The following is a 16,208-nucleotide window of genomic DNA, read 5'->3' as shown; positions in this document are numbered from 1 at the left end:
GCAAAACTTAAAGACATACATTTCAAAGGTTTACCGGTTTTCACATTTAAGACTTTACTCTGAGAGATTCTTGAAGTGCCACCAGAGATTTTTGTTTTCTTTTTATTTTTATTTTTGCAAAACTTAAAGACGTGCATTTCAAAGGTTTACCCGTTTTCACATTTAAGACTTTACTTTGAGAGATTCTTGAAGTGCCACCAGAGATTTTTGTTTTCTTTTTAGTAGAGACCTTAAAAATTCCAAAATCATTCTTGTATCAGTAGTTATTGTCTAAGAGTTAAAAATAGTATTTTTTTTTTGTCTTTATAAAATCTGTTATATGCATTTATACCGTCTTAATTAATGTCTTAATTAATGTATTTAATTATTTTAATTTTTAATGTAAAAATGATGAACCAATACAAATTAATTATCATTAATCCGTGACCTAAGATACTAGTTAGCATTTTCCGTAAAAATATAAAATAATACTTGAATAAAAATGAATGGTTGTACATCTAAAAATCAGTTAAAATAATAATAATAAATAATAATAAAAAAGCATTAATACAATCTGATAAATTACCTAAAAAAATATTTTAATAATAATAAAAAGACTATATATATATATATATATATATATATATTTCTTGTTATATATACATGTAGTCTTCATATTTAATTTAAAAAGTTAGATAATACTTATATTTATACTTAATTAATACATATTTATTTTTTAAAATGAAAACGAATTTGGAAGACCGATTAATTTGCTATCCCTAGTTATATGGCACTGCAATTTATTTATTTATTTTGCCTTTCCCTTTCATTTTACATTGGCGGTTTATGAAACTCAACTCATAAATTTGGTATGTAAAAGACGGTTGGCAGACGTATAAAATATTGAATGCATGCAACATTGACTTTTGTTAATTTAGTTTAACTTTCATAGAATCTCACTATAAAAAATAATTTCTTTTATATTAGAAAAGTTAATAGTTTTTGTCAGCTTAAATATATATTTTAATGATAGTATATGATCAAACCAATAACTTATAAAATATTCTTAGTACATTTGAATCAGAAAAAATATCGGTACAAAATTAAATTACAAACCCAGAAAGATCCAAACCCAAACTGCACCAACATAAAAAAATAAAATAAAATGAACCTACCTCAAAGTCACCTTCAAAAGTCTTCTTATTACACTTCACTTTTTCAATTTTTTTAAACCAACCTTATGCATACGTTTGCTTCTAATATATTCAAAATGATATTCAAAAAGATTAAGTGTTGATATTATCTAACAATTATTGAAGAATGCAATATATATGAAAAAATCAAGTTGTTATGAAGTTTAAACGAAGATGAGTTGAGACGTCAAAATTTGCAAAAAAGAAGGAAAACAACAAAATTAAATATTAAATATTTGTTTATAAATATAAGATCGTAACAACCGTCATCCTTTTAAAGTTTTAGATAAAATCCAATTTTTTGTTATATACAACATAAATATGGAAATAAAAAAAATTAAAAAATAAAAAACAGATAAGAATGTTGAAAGATAAAATTATATATTATTGACATGATTGTAGAATACACAATACCTTAAAGAATTATGTACCTTATTTTTTTTTCTAAACCTTCTATAGTATATTTTTGAAGTAGATAATTTCTTATGAGGTTTTTTGGCAAGAATGGTTGAGGTTAGTTAGTACCATGAATAAAGGATTGTTAAGAAGGTGTAAATTGGGTTTCATAGGTGCAATTGTTAGAAAAAAATATAAGGGCCCAACAATTGCACGTAAAGCCCAAAAATAGGTAGCCCAAATAGGTTCGCGAAAAGCCCAACCCCAATTTCAGAGGCACGCACCACTCTGATACTGTTCGTTCGGTCACGACAAGGAACGCAGTACAGTAACACTTTTTTGAACTCACTCTTGGTTCGTTGAAATTGAAACCAAGACTAATAATTTTTGTGAATTAGAGTAACGATTACTTCAGAAAAGAATCATCACTTGAATTATATGTTGCTGGAAATTTAACAATGGGAGTGATAAAGGATGGAACAATCTCAGGGGTTGTACCCGAACCTGAAGGATTTTTGGTGCACTATCCTGCGTATCCTTCGTCTATCTCTCGAGCTGTTGATACTCTTGGTGGAATTCAAGGCATTCTCAAGGTATTGCTAACCCTAATTTTGTTGTATGATTAGATTAATTAATCAATGTCGTTGCTTATTACTTTTACATTTTGTTCAAATTGTGAATTTTGTATGCCTTTATCTTTCTAGTTCCTTCATGCTGATTGCAGTTTCTGTTAATTTTTGCTTTTGGAGTGACGCTTTAGGCTCGGAGTTCACAATCAAATAAATTGGAGCTCCGTTTCCGTCCCGAAGACCCGTATTCACACCCTGCATTTGGGGAGCTTCGTCCCACTAACTCTCTGCTTCTCAAAATTTCGAAGAGAAAGTCTCCATGTGTTCGTGAAGCCGAAGAAGCTTCTAGCAGCTCCGGAGTGAAAAATGGGGAGCAAGAAAATCAACCGGAAAGTGAGCGGAAGCAAGAGGAAAGTCTTTGTGCTGACATCGTTGCTCGGGTTACTGACGCTTATTTTTTTGATGGTTCGACACTTTAAAGTGTTATTTTTTCTTTTTTTTTAAAGAATTTAATTAGATTTTTGCGATCTCTTAAGCGAGTTATATGGTTGATTTTATTTTTGTATTTAAAAAAATAATGAAGGGATGGCGGACTACCAACATGTGATTCCAGTCCATGCTGATGTTGCCAGGAGGAAGAAGCGTAATTGGCCAGAGCTAGAAGAACCGCTTTTTGGTGAATATTTTGTTTTAATGTTTCTGTTATTCCAACTTAATGTCTTTGGTGTGATTAATGGCTGTTATTAAGGTTAGTGGCTTGTGTTGTGTTCTGTCATAGATAAGGGTGGTTTCATGGATCCGGATCATGAGGATGTTATGATTATAGTGCCTCCAATTTTTTCTCCAAAAGATGTGCCAGAAAATTTAGTGTAAGTTTCTCTGAAATTTCTTGTTTAGTGATCAGATACTTAATTTAAGAGAGAAGTCAGGAACAGCATGCAATACCATAATTGTTGAAAATACAAAGAAAATGACCTGGACATTATTATCAATCTTCATGATGAGGAAAGCTCTGGAGACTCGCTTAAGAGGATATTTATTTTGTTATCTGTTATTCTTTTTTGTTTTAGCTCTTATAGTTCATTTATAGTTTTCAGGATTGGTTTGTTTAAAATTATTTTGTCATCTTGTGTACATTTATAGTGTATCGCCTCTGTGGTACCTTTCAGCTAGGCTGTATTTCTTGCCAATTTATATCTATTATGTTCTGTTTTTTCTGCAGTTTGGGGTCTTCGGAGATTATGACACATTAAATTCTTAAAATTGATGTATTTAATATCTTTAAGAATAAAGAAAATAGGGATTGAGATTAAAACCCACTTCTAACATGGTATCAAAGCCAAGTTAAAGTCTATCCTAGCGAACTTTCTTGGACATTCTGTTCCACCCGATATTGGGCCGTTAACGGACTACCCACTAATTTCTTATTCCACGCACAAAATAAATATACCTCGGCGTGAGGGGGTGTGTTGGAAGTCCTACATCGACTAGAGATAAGGCTAATTCACAATATATAAGTGAGGTGCAAACCTCACCTTACAAGCCGGTTTTGTGGGGTTGAGTTAGGATTAAAACCTACTTCTAACAAATATCTTCATTTTTCGTGTCTTTTCGCTCCACAGATGGAGTGGGAGTTGGCAATGAAGTTTTCAGTTGTACTTGGTTTTCCTATTAGTTGTCTACATCATAAGTTTTATTGTAACTTTTGTTGGTTACCCTTGTAAAGATTTGACTGGCAATTTTATTTTGTGTTAACTTTACGATGAAGGGACTTAGTCATTTTCTTATTTCAGCTTGAGACCAGCTGCCATACCGAGCTCAAAAAAGAAACAAGAGGAAGTTGTACAACAACACCTTATCGAGGTAAGGATAATTCAGATAAATTTCTTAATAGTATATAGGCATAAAATTTAATCATTTTCGTAGGTAGGAGTATATTAGTGACAGTTGGTAAGTGTTGATGACTTGTCTGAGTCTCTTTGGCTCTGATTCACAATTACTTCTCTGCAGAATCCTTCATATGAGTCTATTGATTGAAAATTTTTAGTAGTTAGTCTGACCCATTCGTTGTCTGTTTAACTTTCTATCATCCTGACATTTCATACATATAAACATGTAAATATCTTTTCCTTGCTGGGCATAGTAATAACTACATTAAAGTAAAGGGGTTAGATATATTTAGAGAGAGGTGAATGAAGTACCTAGCGAACTTGATATAACATTAAACAAACACACACACACAAACACAAAATCAACAACACAGACCCATTTAATTATCTTTGGATCTAATTGCAAGGTATGAGACATGAATCCTACATTGGTAGTATATAATGGTAGTGTGATGTTCATAAGGCTTTGGGCTCTCCAACTACAATTGCTAGCTTATGTGGTGTGGTCTTCCAAGATTCTTATCAATTGGTATTATAGATTTCCGCCATGTCTCTCTGCTGCAAACACATTACAGTTTTTGCTGAGGACTGGTCAAAGGGCTAATTAGTATATTGCTGCCTGTGTGGTTTCTAGGGCTGCAGGGTGTGGTGTGATGTTAGGATTCAACTGTAAGGTACAGGGCATGGACCCATTCTGGACATATGAGATTCAAATATGGGATTTATCAGTCCTTGGGATTTTCCACTGTAACAGCTAGCATTTGTGTTGTTCTCCCAAGGTTCTTGTCATAGGACAAATAAGTGTCAGGCTTATGAATATTTAAATGGTAGTTGAATGTCACTAGTCCTGTTAAGAATCACTATTCAAATAAAAGAATTGAATTTAGAGTTAGTGATTTAATGAAATAGGGACCTTCAATTGTTAGCAGTTGAGTGCATTAGAAGCTAAAATTAAGGATTTTGTAGAAAACAAACTAGAAGAATCCAACCCAAACCATCCTATATAAATTAGCAGAGAAATTGATAGGCTAAGATCAAAAGTGTTTGTACTGACCGGCTAATTTACCACTCTAGTTTCTGTGACTTGTGAAACTAAAATTCCAAATAAAATTAGGGTCTTGACCTAAAGGAACATTAATTATCGTTGACTTGAGCAAAAATAGAGAGATAATAGGTATGTAAAGCTTCAAAAAAAGGAAAGACCTAAGTTTCCTTTGAAAAATTTATACTCTTGTTCTGTTTCAGGTAAAAAGTTCGTTACTGAAATCAAATGACAGTTTTTTTCCATGGTGATAGTAGTTAATTTGTCATTTATTTTCGGCCAGTAATGAAAAAGATCACATAATGAAAATCTGTTGATACTAGGTGACATATACATTGAAAATAACTAAAATGAATTCTGTGTAATTTTTTGCTTTGCTGTCATCAGTCATATGCATTATTTTAAGAAAAACTTTTCTTGTGATGTGGCAGATGGATGTGGAGATGGAGCCAGTCCTTGCACTTGATTTTGATATTAAAGATATCCTTTTATCAATTGGTAGAATTATCGTATTTCAAACTTATTTAAGTTGTAAAGCTCTATGGGATTATATTATGCCTATTTTTATCGTTTTAGCTCCTTTGGATTATTATTATTTTTTCTTAAATTTCCTCTATAGTATACATTTGAACCATTCTTGATTAATTTTAGCACATTGCTGATATCAACAAAGTACTTGCAAATTAGTACTATTATTTAGTATCTCACTGTTGCTGTATGTTCAGTGTATTTTCCCATTTGGATCCATTAATTTTTTTTTTTTTAAATTTTATAGGTTTTCTCTTTGTTGATATTTCTTTGCTTTTTGAATCAAATTTTGGAAATTTTTTTGCAATAAATAGATCTTAGTGCAATTTGCACTTTGTGGTTCTATGTTTCCTTAGCTGTCCTACATATTCCTAAGAAAGTGAATTGGGAGGAATACATACCACAAGGCTCAGATCAGTGGGAGTTACAGATGGTTGTATCTGGAATGTTTGATGAGCGACCTATATGGTCCAAAGATTCTCTTACTGAACGCTTGCACAAGAAGGGCTTAAGCTTTTCGCATGGCATGCTCAGAAGGTGACTGAAGTAAATTCAGCTGATTAGCTTTTGGAAAGTGTAACAATTGAATTGCGAGTGATCATCTGTTCTTTCTTGCAGGCTTCTATCTAGAATTTCTTATTACTTTTCCAGTGGCCCGTTTCTAAGGTTCTGGATCAAGAAAGGATATGATCCACGCAAGGATCCCAATTCTCGCATGTGAGACTTACTTCATAATTTCTAAATAATGTCTTGGATTCTAGTCATGCATTTGCACTAAAAAGGTGTTTGATAGTATGACAACATATTGTATTATTCTTTCAAAATGATGAGAAAATCTATATTATTATTTTTCACTCCATTTGGTTTCCTATTTCCTCAGTTTTGAGTCTGTCTAGCTTAACCTAATTCTTTTTGGTTAACTTTCTCAATGATGATTGATGGAAGATGTAGGGTAGTATGACCTGGAACTTCCAGTTAATTTAGAGGGTTAGCTTTGAATTTTCAGTAACGTACAATGTTAGGTTTAAAAAGGCGTGTCATACAATTTGGGCTATTTTTTTTTTGTGTGAAATTGTGCCTTTACTTTAGGTGCTTGCATGGCCTTAATTCAAGCCTTTTTACCTAGAATTTATTACTACTTTATAATTTGCTTAAGGGCCATCATGGTGGTTCCTACAGTACAGCAGTTCATCCTAGTTTGGTCACACTTAAGCAGTAAGTGAACCGACACTGAGATACACAATTACAGCCATCACTGCAACCACCTCATTGACTTCCTCTATCAGTTTTGTGAGGCAACGACCAATGACTTGTTGGTATCTATCAGAGCAGTAAAATAGAACAGGAGTAAGAAACATGTGCTCCAGGGGTGTACCCTCTGAACTAGGATCAGTTGTTCTTAGGAGCTTCACAGGTTTTGGTAAGACCAAGATGAGTTGGCTTTCTAGCTAAATGTATGCTACTTTTGGTGTATTTAGCTTTAATCCTTTTTCAAGTACTATGTTCAGATTTTATATCATATCAGGGAGAGGATTGTTTTTATAAATTATCATTTTTTTTCCATGCCTCTTCTTAGGAGTCCCCCAGACGGATATGAAGAAACTGGATGGTTTATTTGTTAATCTGGTTTCAGATTCCGTTCTGGTTCATAATTGACCAACTATCCATGAGCTTCGGATGATATTTGCCTATAATATTGAATCTTCAAATATGAATTTATATATTTTGTACCAAGGCCTAATAACACACAATCTTCATTCAGTCAAGCATTTTTTTAGTGAATTTTTATTAGCTGTACTTTTGTTCAATAAATTTGAATCTTCAATCTGTTGACTACGTTTAGCTTTTTGGTTTAGCAGTTATCAAAGAATCGATTATCGAGTACCTGTCCCATTACGAAGTTACTGTGATGCTCATTTAGCCAATAAGTAAGTCTTTTTCTTCGTTTTATCTCTTTCTACGTTAACATAGCTGTTGACTGTAATTTGGAATCACAAAAGTGAAGAGAAAGAGATCACTGGAATTTACTACAATCACAATTAAATTTATTTGCTGACATCTAGGTTGATATAACATATCTGGTTTTTGCCACAATAAGTTGTTTTCTCATTCGTTATTATCTTGCTATTTAAGTTGTTTTTCATTCGAAAGGGCTATTGTTTCATGCAGATCAAAACACAAATGGGAGGATATATGTGCCTTTCGTGTCTTCCCTTACAAGTTCCAGACTTCCTTGCAGTTTTTTGACCTTATTGATGATTATATTCAAGCAGAAATAAAGAAGTCTCCACTCCAATCAACTTGCACTGTACTTCCTTTATATGAAGTTTTATTTAATATCTCGCTAATTATGCTGACACATTTTGTGCTGACACACTTGATATCGCCAACTTTTAAAAGACAAACATGCTTTACTTGTTACTGTGCATTTACGTGTTTCATATTTTTTCTATTGCGTAGCATAGAGGTCCCTTATGTGTTATCTATGAATGATGTGGAATTGCTCATTTTTCCTTTTTGCTTGAGCAGTCAAGGAGTAGCAAATTTATTCCATATAATATTGGTTTACTCTGAAATTTGTGCATGTCGAATTGTTGTGTAATTTATGCCACAAAAGATAACATAAAAAATGCTTGATTTAATATATCATGCTTGAAGTTATGAGAAAACTCATTAACTAAATTGCATCCAAAATGCTACTCTTGCAGTTTGCAACTGGTTGGTTCTCACAACACATGATCAATTGTATCAGACAACGTCTTATGGTGCGATTCCTATCAGTATTTCCCAAGCCTGGTGCCGAGAATTTACTCAGAGCTGCTACTTTAAAGTTTGAAAAGTTGAGGAGGGAGACCTACAGACATGCGATGAAGCTCGACGAAGAAGAATGCCAACAACCTAATTTAGGTTCTCCTTTTATTTATTTTTTCTTTTTCTTTTCCCACAGTTCTTTATATTTATTATTGCTATTGCTTTAGTAAATTAATAGAGCCAACGGAATAATTCCACATCTAATAATATGATGTAAGAAGAATAATTAAATCCCCTTTTAAACTTTGTCTAGTTCCTAGCCTTTCATTAGTTATTACACTTCTATTTCTCAAGAAACCCTACATTTCTATTGAGTATTTAATGATTGAAACTTGTAAGGGAGAATTCCGAGCCAAAGTTTTCTAATTTGTTTCCTCAAACGGTTATTTGTTTTGTATCAGACTTTATTAATGTAGTTAGAACAAATTCTGTTTTTCTAATTTGTTGTTTAATATGAATGGGAACTAATTAGAAGATTTGTTGTCCTTGTAAAACAATAGTTTAATATATTCAAGTAAAAATTACTCTTTTCTGATCTGTTGAATAACATTTGATTAAGAAAATATCAATGAAAAAATTTGTGTCATGGACACAGCTTTGGAAGAGCATGAAGAACTTGATAATGCTGAAGATGAAGAGGAGGCAGCTGAGGGTAACGATAGTGAAGAAGAATGGGAAGAAGAACTCGATCTGGTGCTTTTTTTTCTATCTATTTTATGCTTTTGTGCTTTGTCATTAGATTGGGTTAGTAATGACTTTTAAACTGAATATATATTTTTTTATGTTGTTGATACGTGTAGGCTGGAGATATTCAAATTCCTCTGCAGTCTCAGTCGTGTATCCTTTTCTATTTCAACTCTAAATTTAATTATTTAAAGAACTAAAAATTGATAATTATATAATTCATACATACTACCGCGATTATGCTTTTTAAAATTTTGCACATAGAAGTTTATGTTTCTCATTGTTAAGCTATTAGATTGGTATGTGTTAAGAGAAGATGGATTTTTATCATGTAAGTTAGGTTTCATCAAGGCTCTCAACTGACACTTTTTGGACTCCCTTACAATGTTCAGATACCAACATTGAGAATTTTTCAAGGACTCATTTACAGGAACTTTTTGGTAGCTTTCCACATAATGAAGTTCATGGTGCCAACCTGCTACTAACAAATGATAGCGACGAAGAATATCACATATACGAGGAAGATAGTGAGGAGAATTACTCAGACGAATGATTTCTGACATTCTTAGTTACATACGAGGGTAAACATCGGTATATATTTGTTGATTAAATTTTTATCATGTAACCTAGTGTCCCTTTTTATATAAAAAAGTAGAAGTAGATAGAAAATAGAAAATAGTAGAGAAATGGGCATGAATGATTTAAGAAAATATTGTTTCATTTTGTATCTATTTTTGTCGATAATTATAAAATATATCATTTTATTTTTAATTTATCTTTTGTTTTTTCTGAAGATGACTGTAGAAGGTTGAATAATAATATGAGAAAACAGTAAAATATACATTTTTGCTGTAGAAACATATTATGAATCCCGGATTTTATGCATACTAACACTTTCAGTACTGTGCTGATTGAAATTGTGATATCTGAGAGTGTGAAAAATAAAGTGATATATCACTAATCACTAATTATAATAGATATGTATTCCTACAGCATCCAACATGAATGGGTCTCGACCTAACTGAGGCATATTTGAGTCTATTTGGTCCCCCTTATTCATAAAAATATATGATATTAAACACTCCTTATTCATTAAATGCACTATTCCTTTCCCATTTTTCTCAGCTAGCACTCTTGCACTTGTTCTATAATTGTTGCTAAAAACCATAGTTTTCTAAAATATGTGGTTGAGTAACCACTAGCTTTAGGTCCAAAACTTTGTCATACATCCCATCTTAACTTCAAGGCTCCTGTTCTAATAATTGTAGGTTTGTAGGTGTATAATAGCATACTTTAAGTGCTCATTCCACAGTTGAAATAGATCGAATGGTTTAAGTTTTGCAGTTGTGTACTATTGTAAGTAGAATAATTATGTAGTTTGTGGGTCATATGATGGGTGATAGGGTGATGGTGGAAATTAATAAAAAAAAATATGATGCACAAACATCTTATTTTTAGTTTAAAATATTATTTTTTAGGATGAATATCAACCTAAAAAAGATACAAATATTATTTTTTATTAGATATTAGAATGATGTAAAAAAAAACGAAGTTGTAGATATAAAAATTTTCAAACAAAAATGACTTCTCTACGTGACCTTTTTATCAAAAAATCATGTTTAAACATTTTAAAAAGATTTTTTTGACTGATATATTATTTGATTATATATTTTATATACAATCATATTATATATAACTATAAATATTAATAGTAGATTTTATAATAAAAGAAAGTAAATTTGAAATTTTAAGTTTTGGACATATGAAGTTATGGGTAACTCTTAGCATATTGATTCAAATTTTCACCTCTACTTAAATTGTATTGATTTATTTAATATAAATGTCAGTTATATAACATAAGAAAAAAAAAGATTACAGGAATTAAAATAAAAAAATAAAGATAAGTTGAATGGACACCACAATTTTATATGTTATTTAATAATACAAAGTTGAGATAATTATTATAAAATTAATAAATGTATATATATATATATATAATAATAATAATAATAATAATTTTCCATTAAATAAAATAAAGATATTGTTAGCATGTACTTTATTACATTCAATCAACTTGTTTAATTTATAAAACACAAATTTTATATTTTCTTGATAAATTCAGTATATCTGAATGAAGTTAGTTATTATATTGTTTTTCCTAAGATATTTTTAAAGATTAAATTATTATGTCTTTTGGAGAGAGAGAGAGAGAGAGTGATTGTCTATAGTGGTTAATAGAATGATAGCTCAACCTAATGGTATAAATGTTCATGACTTTAATAAAAAAAATTCTTATTCTAGGGTATAAAGATTTTTTATCGCTTAATTATTTTAGAATATACAGATTTTTTTTTTCATTTTTGTTATTCTGGGAAAATATTCAAACTTTGTGTACTTGTTGTGTTTGTCCATTTTTAATACGGTAATTTATTATGTTTTAAATTTTCTTACTTTTTTAAATATTGTTCTTCAGAAAATAAAGAAAAATTTGCATGATTATATGATCTATTGATTATTTTAAGCTAGATTAAACTCAGGTTTAAAAAATATATACACATGATAGATAAATAGACGGTATCCAAATTTAAAAATGATGATATAAACACTGGATAATGATAGGGATTTCCTTAAGTTTTATAGTATCATCATTCATGCAGTTTTATCTTGAAGAGACCTTATTCTATAAAAACACTAATGACTTCTTTTAAGTGTTTATTTGGAAAGTCTTAACATGATTCATCGTTTATACGTTAATCTTCATTATATAAGATAAATGAGTACAAAACTTCTGATTTATTCTATATGTAACTCGATTTGTAAAATTGATTTAAGTTTAATGACATGCTGATACACTTCTCTATTCCTCTTAATCCTGTCAGAAAAGTAACACCACCACTTACATGGTTCTTGTTTAAATTACAAGAAATATAATATGCTGAAGAATGCTCAATGTAAAGGTAAAAGAGAGGGAAGAAAACAGAAAAAGAAAATTGAAATTGCTGATAAAAAAAAGTCAATAAGGTTAACTTGTTTATGATCCTCTGAGAAATTGTGAAATCTACATGTGTATCATATTCTACCTTAGTTAGACACTATATTGAGAAAAGACACTCGAGTGTTAATAAGGCGTTTAAACAAGCAATCCAATCCATTTTCAAGCCCTTCAATGACTACCACCACAGCCTCAAGCTCTTTATTCGCACATTGAATATTCTCTGCTTCAAAATCTTTATCTGCATTATCCATCACCATTCTGCAAAGTGCCAAGTCCACTTTTTCCAATTCATTCACATTCTGAACAAGTGTTCCTTTTCTCATCACTCTCGACACAAATGTCCACTTGTTATTCACCTTCGACCTTAAGATCGGCGAAGAAAGAAACGACACAAGTGACTGAAAGATGCAGCTGGTGATGAAGCTAGCTTCTCTTACAACCCTCACAACTGCTGAAAGATGATGATTCAGATCCAAAGGAAATGATGATGATGACCCTTCACTGTGCTTCAACAAAACAAGAGATTTCGTACATTGTTTCCTTGTGTTTCTTCTGAGACTCCAATACGAAGAAACATGGTTTTCGATCACAAAGTCTCCAACTTTTCTCCTTCTGAGTGCTGATTGAAGGTCTCTAACGTTTCCCTTCATCAGCATCATGGCATCCCTTGTTTCTCCCAGAATGTCCAAGAATCTGAGTGGACAATCCAGCAACTCATCGACCCATTTTTGGTTCTGATGAAGAGAGAGTGCTTGTTGGGTGAGTGGCAATTTCAGAAGATCTTCCATGCACTTGTACAACTCTGCAAGGCCTGAGAGACCGAAGAAAATTCTCTCCGCTTCAGAGGTAGATGAAACCTCCCATGATTTGAGCTTGTTAAGCTCTTCTTCGATTCGAACCGTGTTTGGGTGTGATCTTGTTGGCAAGCTTATGGATCGAATGGCATAGCCATGAGAATGTTTTGGTGAAAAGGTAGAAGCCATAGTTGTTGTTCTTACGAATGTCAAGACATTTTGTGGTTGTGATGATATATATAAGAAAGCATGTACGTGTGGTTTTCTCATATGGTCTGTGGTAATCAAGATTCTCTGATTTTTTTGTGTTGTTTTTTGTTTAGTATTAAAAATATACTGTATTGACATTTTAAATATCTTTTTAATATCTTTTTAATATATTGAGAATCCAAATTCATTTGGGATGTTGTTGTGAGGTCTTGTCGTGTTTTAAATGGTGTATGTAAGTGTAAGAAAGGGTGTAAGGTGGACCTCTCAAATTGGCTCTCATGTCTTTTTTTTATCTCACCGTCCCTCATGCAGAGTCACTCAACTTCCATACAAAATCATGCATAAGAAGGGCCCATGCAGGAAGAGGTTCTACACAGTACAACCATGGCAGCCTCCACTTGTGTGAGAATTCTCTGGGCGAATCACTCAACAACATTCATTGTCTTGGCTAAAACATCAAATTTGTAAGATGACTTTTTCTCAATACAATTTATATTTATTTATTTATACTTATTCTTAAGAATCTAAGAGTAGAATAGATGGATTTAAGGGGAGTGAATAAATAAATTTGTGTAAATTTAAAGGTAAGTTGTTTCTTTTAAAAAATTTGAAAATGAAAATGGGTAGATTTGAAATTAAGATTTTTGAAATGTAAGAGGAATTCATGAGATGTAATGTCTGTCAAGGGAGCCAGAAAGGCCAGTAAGAGAAAGCTCCTCAGGTCTGTCATGTTAGGTTTATAGAAAGAGTTTTATTGGAGAGATACAAACATCAATGAAACCTGAATCCAATCACATAAGGTATTGACACCACTCTCAACCCAAAACCTTAAAACAATGAGTTTATGGATCTTTATCTTTATATAGTGCTCTACTTTCTCTCATTTCTATCCAATTTGAGACTTAAACTCACACTTAAATTCTTAACACGTGTTCATCCCATTTGCGATTCATTATCAAATAACAATATTATTAATTGTAATAGACTGATTTTGTTGATTTTGTTGAACGATAGAAAATTTTTTTATATTGGCATAATACATGTGTAATGATGATTTTGGTTGTACTCTTTTAATATTTAAATTCTAAGATTTGAAAAATAAGAATGTAGCAAAAAAGATTTAATATTTAAAAATAGTTTTGCAACTAACAAAACTAGTACTATATTGAACTATTAATCACATCATAATTAATAATTTAATTAGCAACTAATTTAATGATTGGTTAAATTAGCACCTGAGATAACCAGGTTGCTAAATTGGTCACAAAGAATCACTTGCAACCAATTGGAGCAATTATTTTTATTTTTGTTATCAGCAACCAATTATTATCTGATGCCAAATTATAAATTGTGGCTGAAAATTGAATCAATTGCTACAGTGATTAGCAATGAGGATTTGACAACTGCTTTAATTGTTCACCAAACCAATCATGTACTAAGTGTGGGGCACAAATTGTCAATATATTTAGCAACAGCAGTGGTAGTTATTACAGTTGAAAAAGAAACATGATAACATAATCAAATGAAAAGCTTTTTGTTTTCAATATTTTATTTTCGATAATTATATTATTTGTATTCATTGACTTGGTTGATAATACTTGTAATATTCTATTATTTATTAAAAAAAATGTACAAATGACATTTTATGTATGTAAACTATTTTTCTATTTCATCTTTAATAGTATTTTTACATCACAACATAAAACTCATAAACATAAACATATATATATATATATGCCTATAATTAGTTGTAGTAATTAATTGTTTTTATAACTTTAATATATAAGCTCATTTTTCTTCTTGAAAAAACTAATTTATTTCATCATTTTCTCTATCTATCCTTTTCTTTTCTTCTTTTCTTCTAAAAACAATCATGATTCAAAACTATTTGAAAGTTCTGATACATAACTTGGAAAAGTTCTATGAAATTGCATTGTGTCGGAAATAGTCCAAGTGTGAGTCAAAAAAAAGTTTCACATTGGATATAATAGACAAAGTTAAACACTATATAAAGACTATAACACCATTACATTAAGATTTTGGAGTTAAAGTGATGTCAAAAACATTTTATGTGTAAGACTAATATATAATCATAATTCATATATGAAGAATAGTGACAGACTAATATATAATCATACATTAAGATTTTGGAGTTAAAGTAGTGTCAAAAATATTTTATATGTAAGACTAATGTATAATCATAATTCATAATCCATGACATTGAGCAATATGATCAAAGTTATATTACATATATGACAAATTTCAGATTCAAGAGGGCACCTCTTTTTTGCCTTTTTGTTATTAAGTGGTGGCTATAAAGATTGACAAAAAATTATTATCATAATTTTGAATTGCACGAACAGCACTCCATAGAGTTCCTTTTAAGGAGTGCAATAATCATCATTAGTTGTTACACCTAAAACGTGTTCACGTGTATATGTATCTTTCAAAAGGGACATTGTTTTCCAAATAGTGACAGACACTAACGTGAAAGTGTCTTTAAAACGAAATTCAAACCTTAATTAACCACTTGATGAAAGCTCAAAATCTTTCATCAAACCTAGTTTTGTTTAATTGAAGTAAAATGACAAAAATTATTAATGCATGTTAATATAAAATATGTTACATAAAATTTTAAGGGGAGATAATTTAATTTTGTTTACCTCTAACATGAGGAAAGAAACTGTTTTTGTATAATAAACTTGTACACAACAAAAAAAAATAGTAGAAAAATGAGATGAAATATAGATAATGCGATACATTTAAAGTAAATAAATATTATAGAAAGAGAGGGATCAAGTCTATTTGAAACTGAATTTAAAGAATTATTTCTTATTTTTAATATTTTGTTTTATTTATTTAATATAATATAATGGTGAAAAACGAATTAGTTACCATAACTGTTATATTAAAATAAAATAAACAATAAAGATAATAAGTAATTTTTTTAGAGTTACTCTTGCACTATGTTAATCCGCTGGCTTTTGAGATATTTTATAAGTGATACAATTTTAGTGTAAGTAGTTGTTTATTTTGAAGGTTAATGATCTTTGTTATAGAATTATCTTTATTCTAATGGGCTAGTATGTTTTTGTTTATTTTAAAAATAATATTTTAA

General features: G+C 30.6%; 2 protein-coding genes across 2 annotated transcripts; one reads left to right on the top strand and one right to left on the bottom strand.

The window, feature by feature from the left end:
• The first annotated feature begins 1,859 nt into the window (after positions 1-1,859).
• LOC114166375 (general transcription factor 3C polypeptide 5-like) lies at positions 1,860-9,793 on the top strand. Its single transcript, XM_028051096.1, has 14 exons — positions 1,860-2,161; positions 2,329-2,602; positions 2,721-2,813; positions 2,916-3,006; positions 3,931-4,000; positions 5,500-5,548; positions 5,962-6,133; positions 6,215-6,313; positions 7,456-7,524; positions 7,766-7,904; positions 8,305-8,503; positions 9,003-9,100; positions 9,208-9,244; positions 9,484-9,793. Exons 1-14 carry the CDS (start codon positions 2,027-2,029, stop codon positions 9,642-9,644), a joined length of 1,686 nt encoding a protein of 561 aa, XP_027906897.1. The 5' UTR covers positions 1,860-2,026; the 3' UTR covers positions 9,645-9,793.
• Positions 9,794-12,135: 2,342 nt separating this feature from the next.
• On the bottom strand, positions 12,136-13,150 carry LOC114174610. The gene has a single exon (XM_028059440.1). It carries the CDS (start codon positions 13,148-13,150, stop codon positions 12,173-12,175), a length of 978 nt encoding a protein of 325 aa, XP_027915241.1. The 3' UTR covers positions 12,136-12,172.
• Positions 13,151-16,208: the final 3,058 nt, after the last annotated feature.

This window comes from Vigna unguiculata, chromosome 2 (assembly GCF_004118075.2).
Source record: "Vigna unguiculata cultivar IT97K-499-35 chromosome 2, ASM411807v1, whole genome shotgun sequence".
NCBI lineage: Eukaryota > Viridiplantae > Streptophyta > Magnoliopsida > Fabales > Fabaceae > Vigna > Vigna unguiculata.
Note: the sequence above shows the minus strand (reverse complement) of the source record. Positions and strands in the feature narration are given on the sequence as shown.

What these genes read in the sequence shown, in the direction of transcription:
- LOC114166375 (XM_028051096.1), top strand. Translation starts at nt 2,027, where the DNA reads ATGGGAGTGATAAAGGATGGAACAATCTCAGGGGTTGTACCCGAACCT. An exon ending in GATGCTCATTTAGCCAATAA is followed by an intron (nt 7,525 to 7,765) that starts GTAAGTCTTTTT and finishes TGTTTCATGCAG; the next exon opens with ATCAAAACACAAATGGGAGG. An exon ending in GGGAAGAAGAACTCGATCTG is followed by an intron (nt 9,101 to 9,207) that starts GTGCTTTTTTTT and finishes TGATACGTGTAG; the next exon opens with GCTGGAGATATTCAAATTCC.
- LOC114174610 (XM_028059440.1), bottom strand. Translation starts at nt 13,150, where the DNA reads ATGAGAAAACCACACGTACATGCTTTCTTATATATATCATCACAACCA.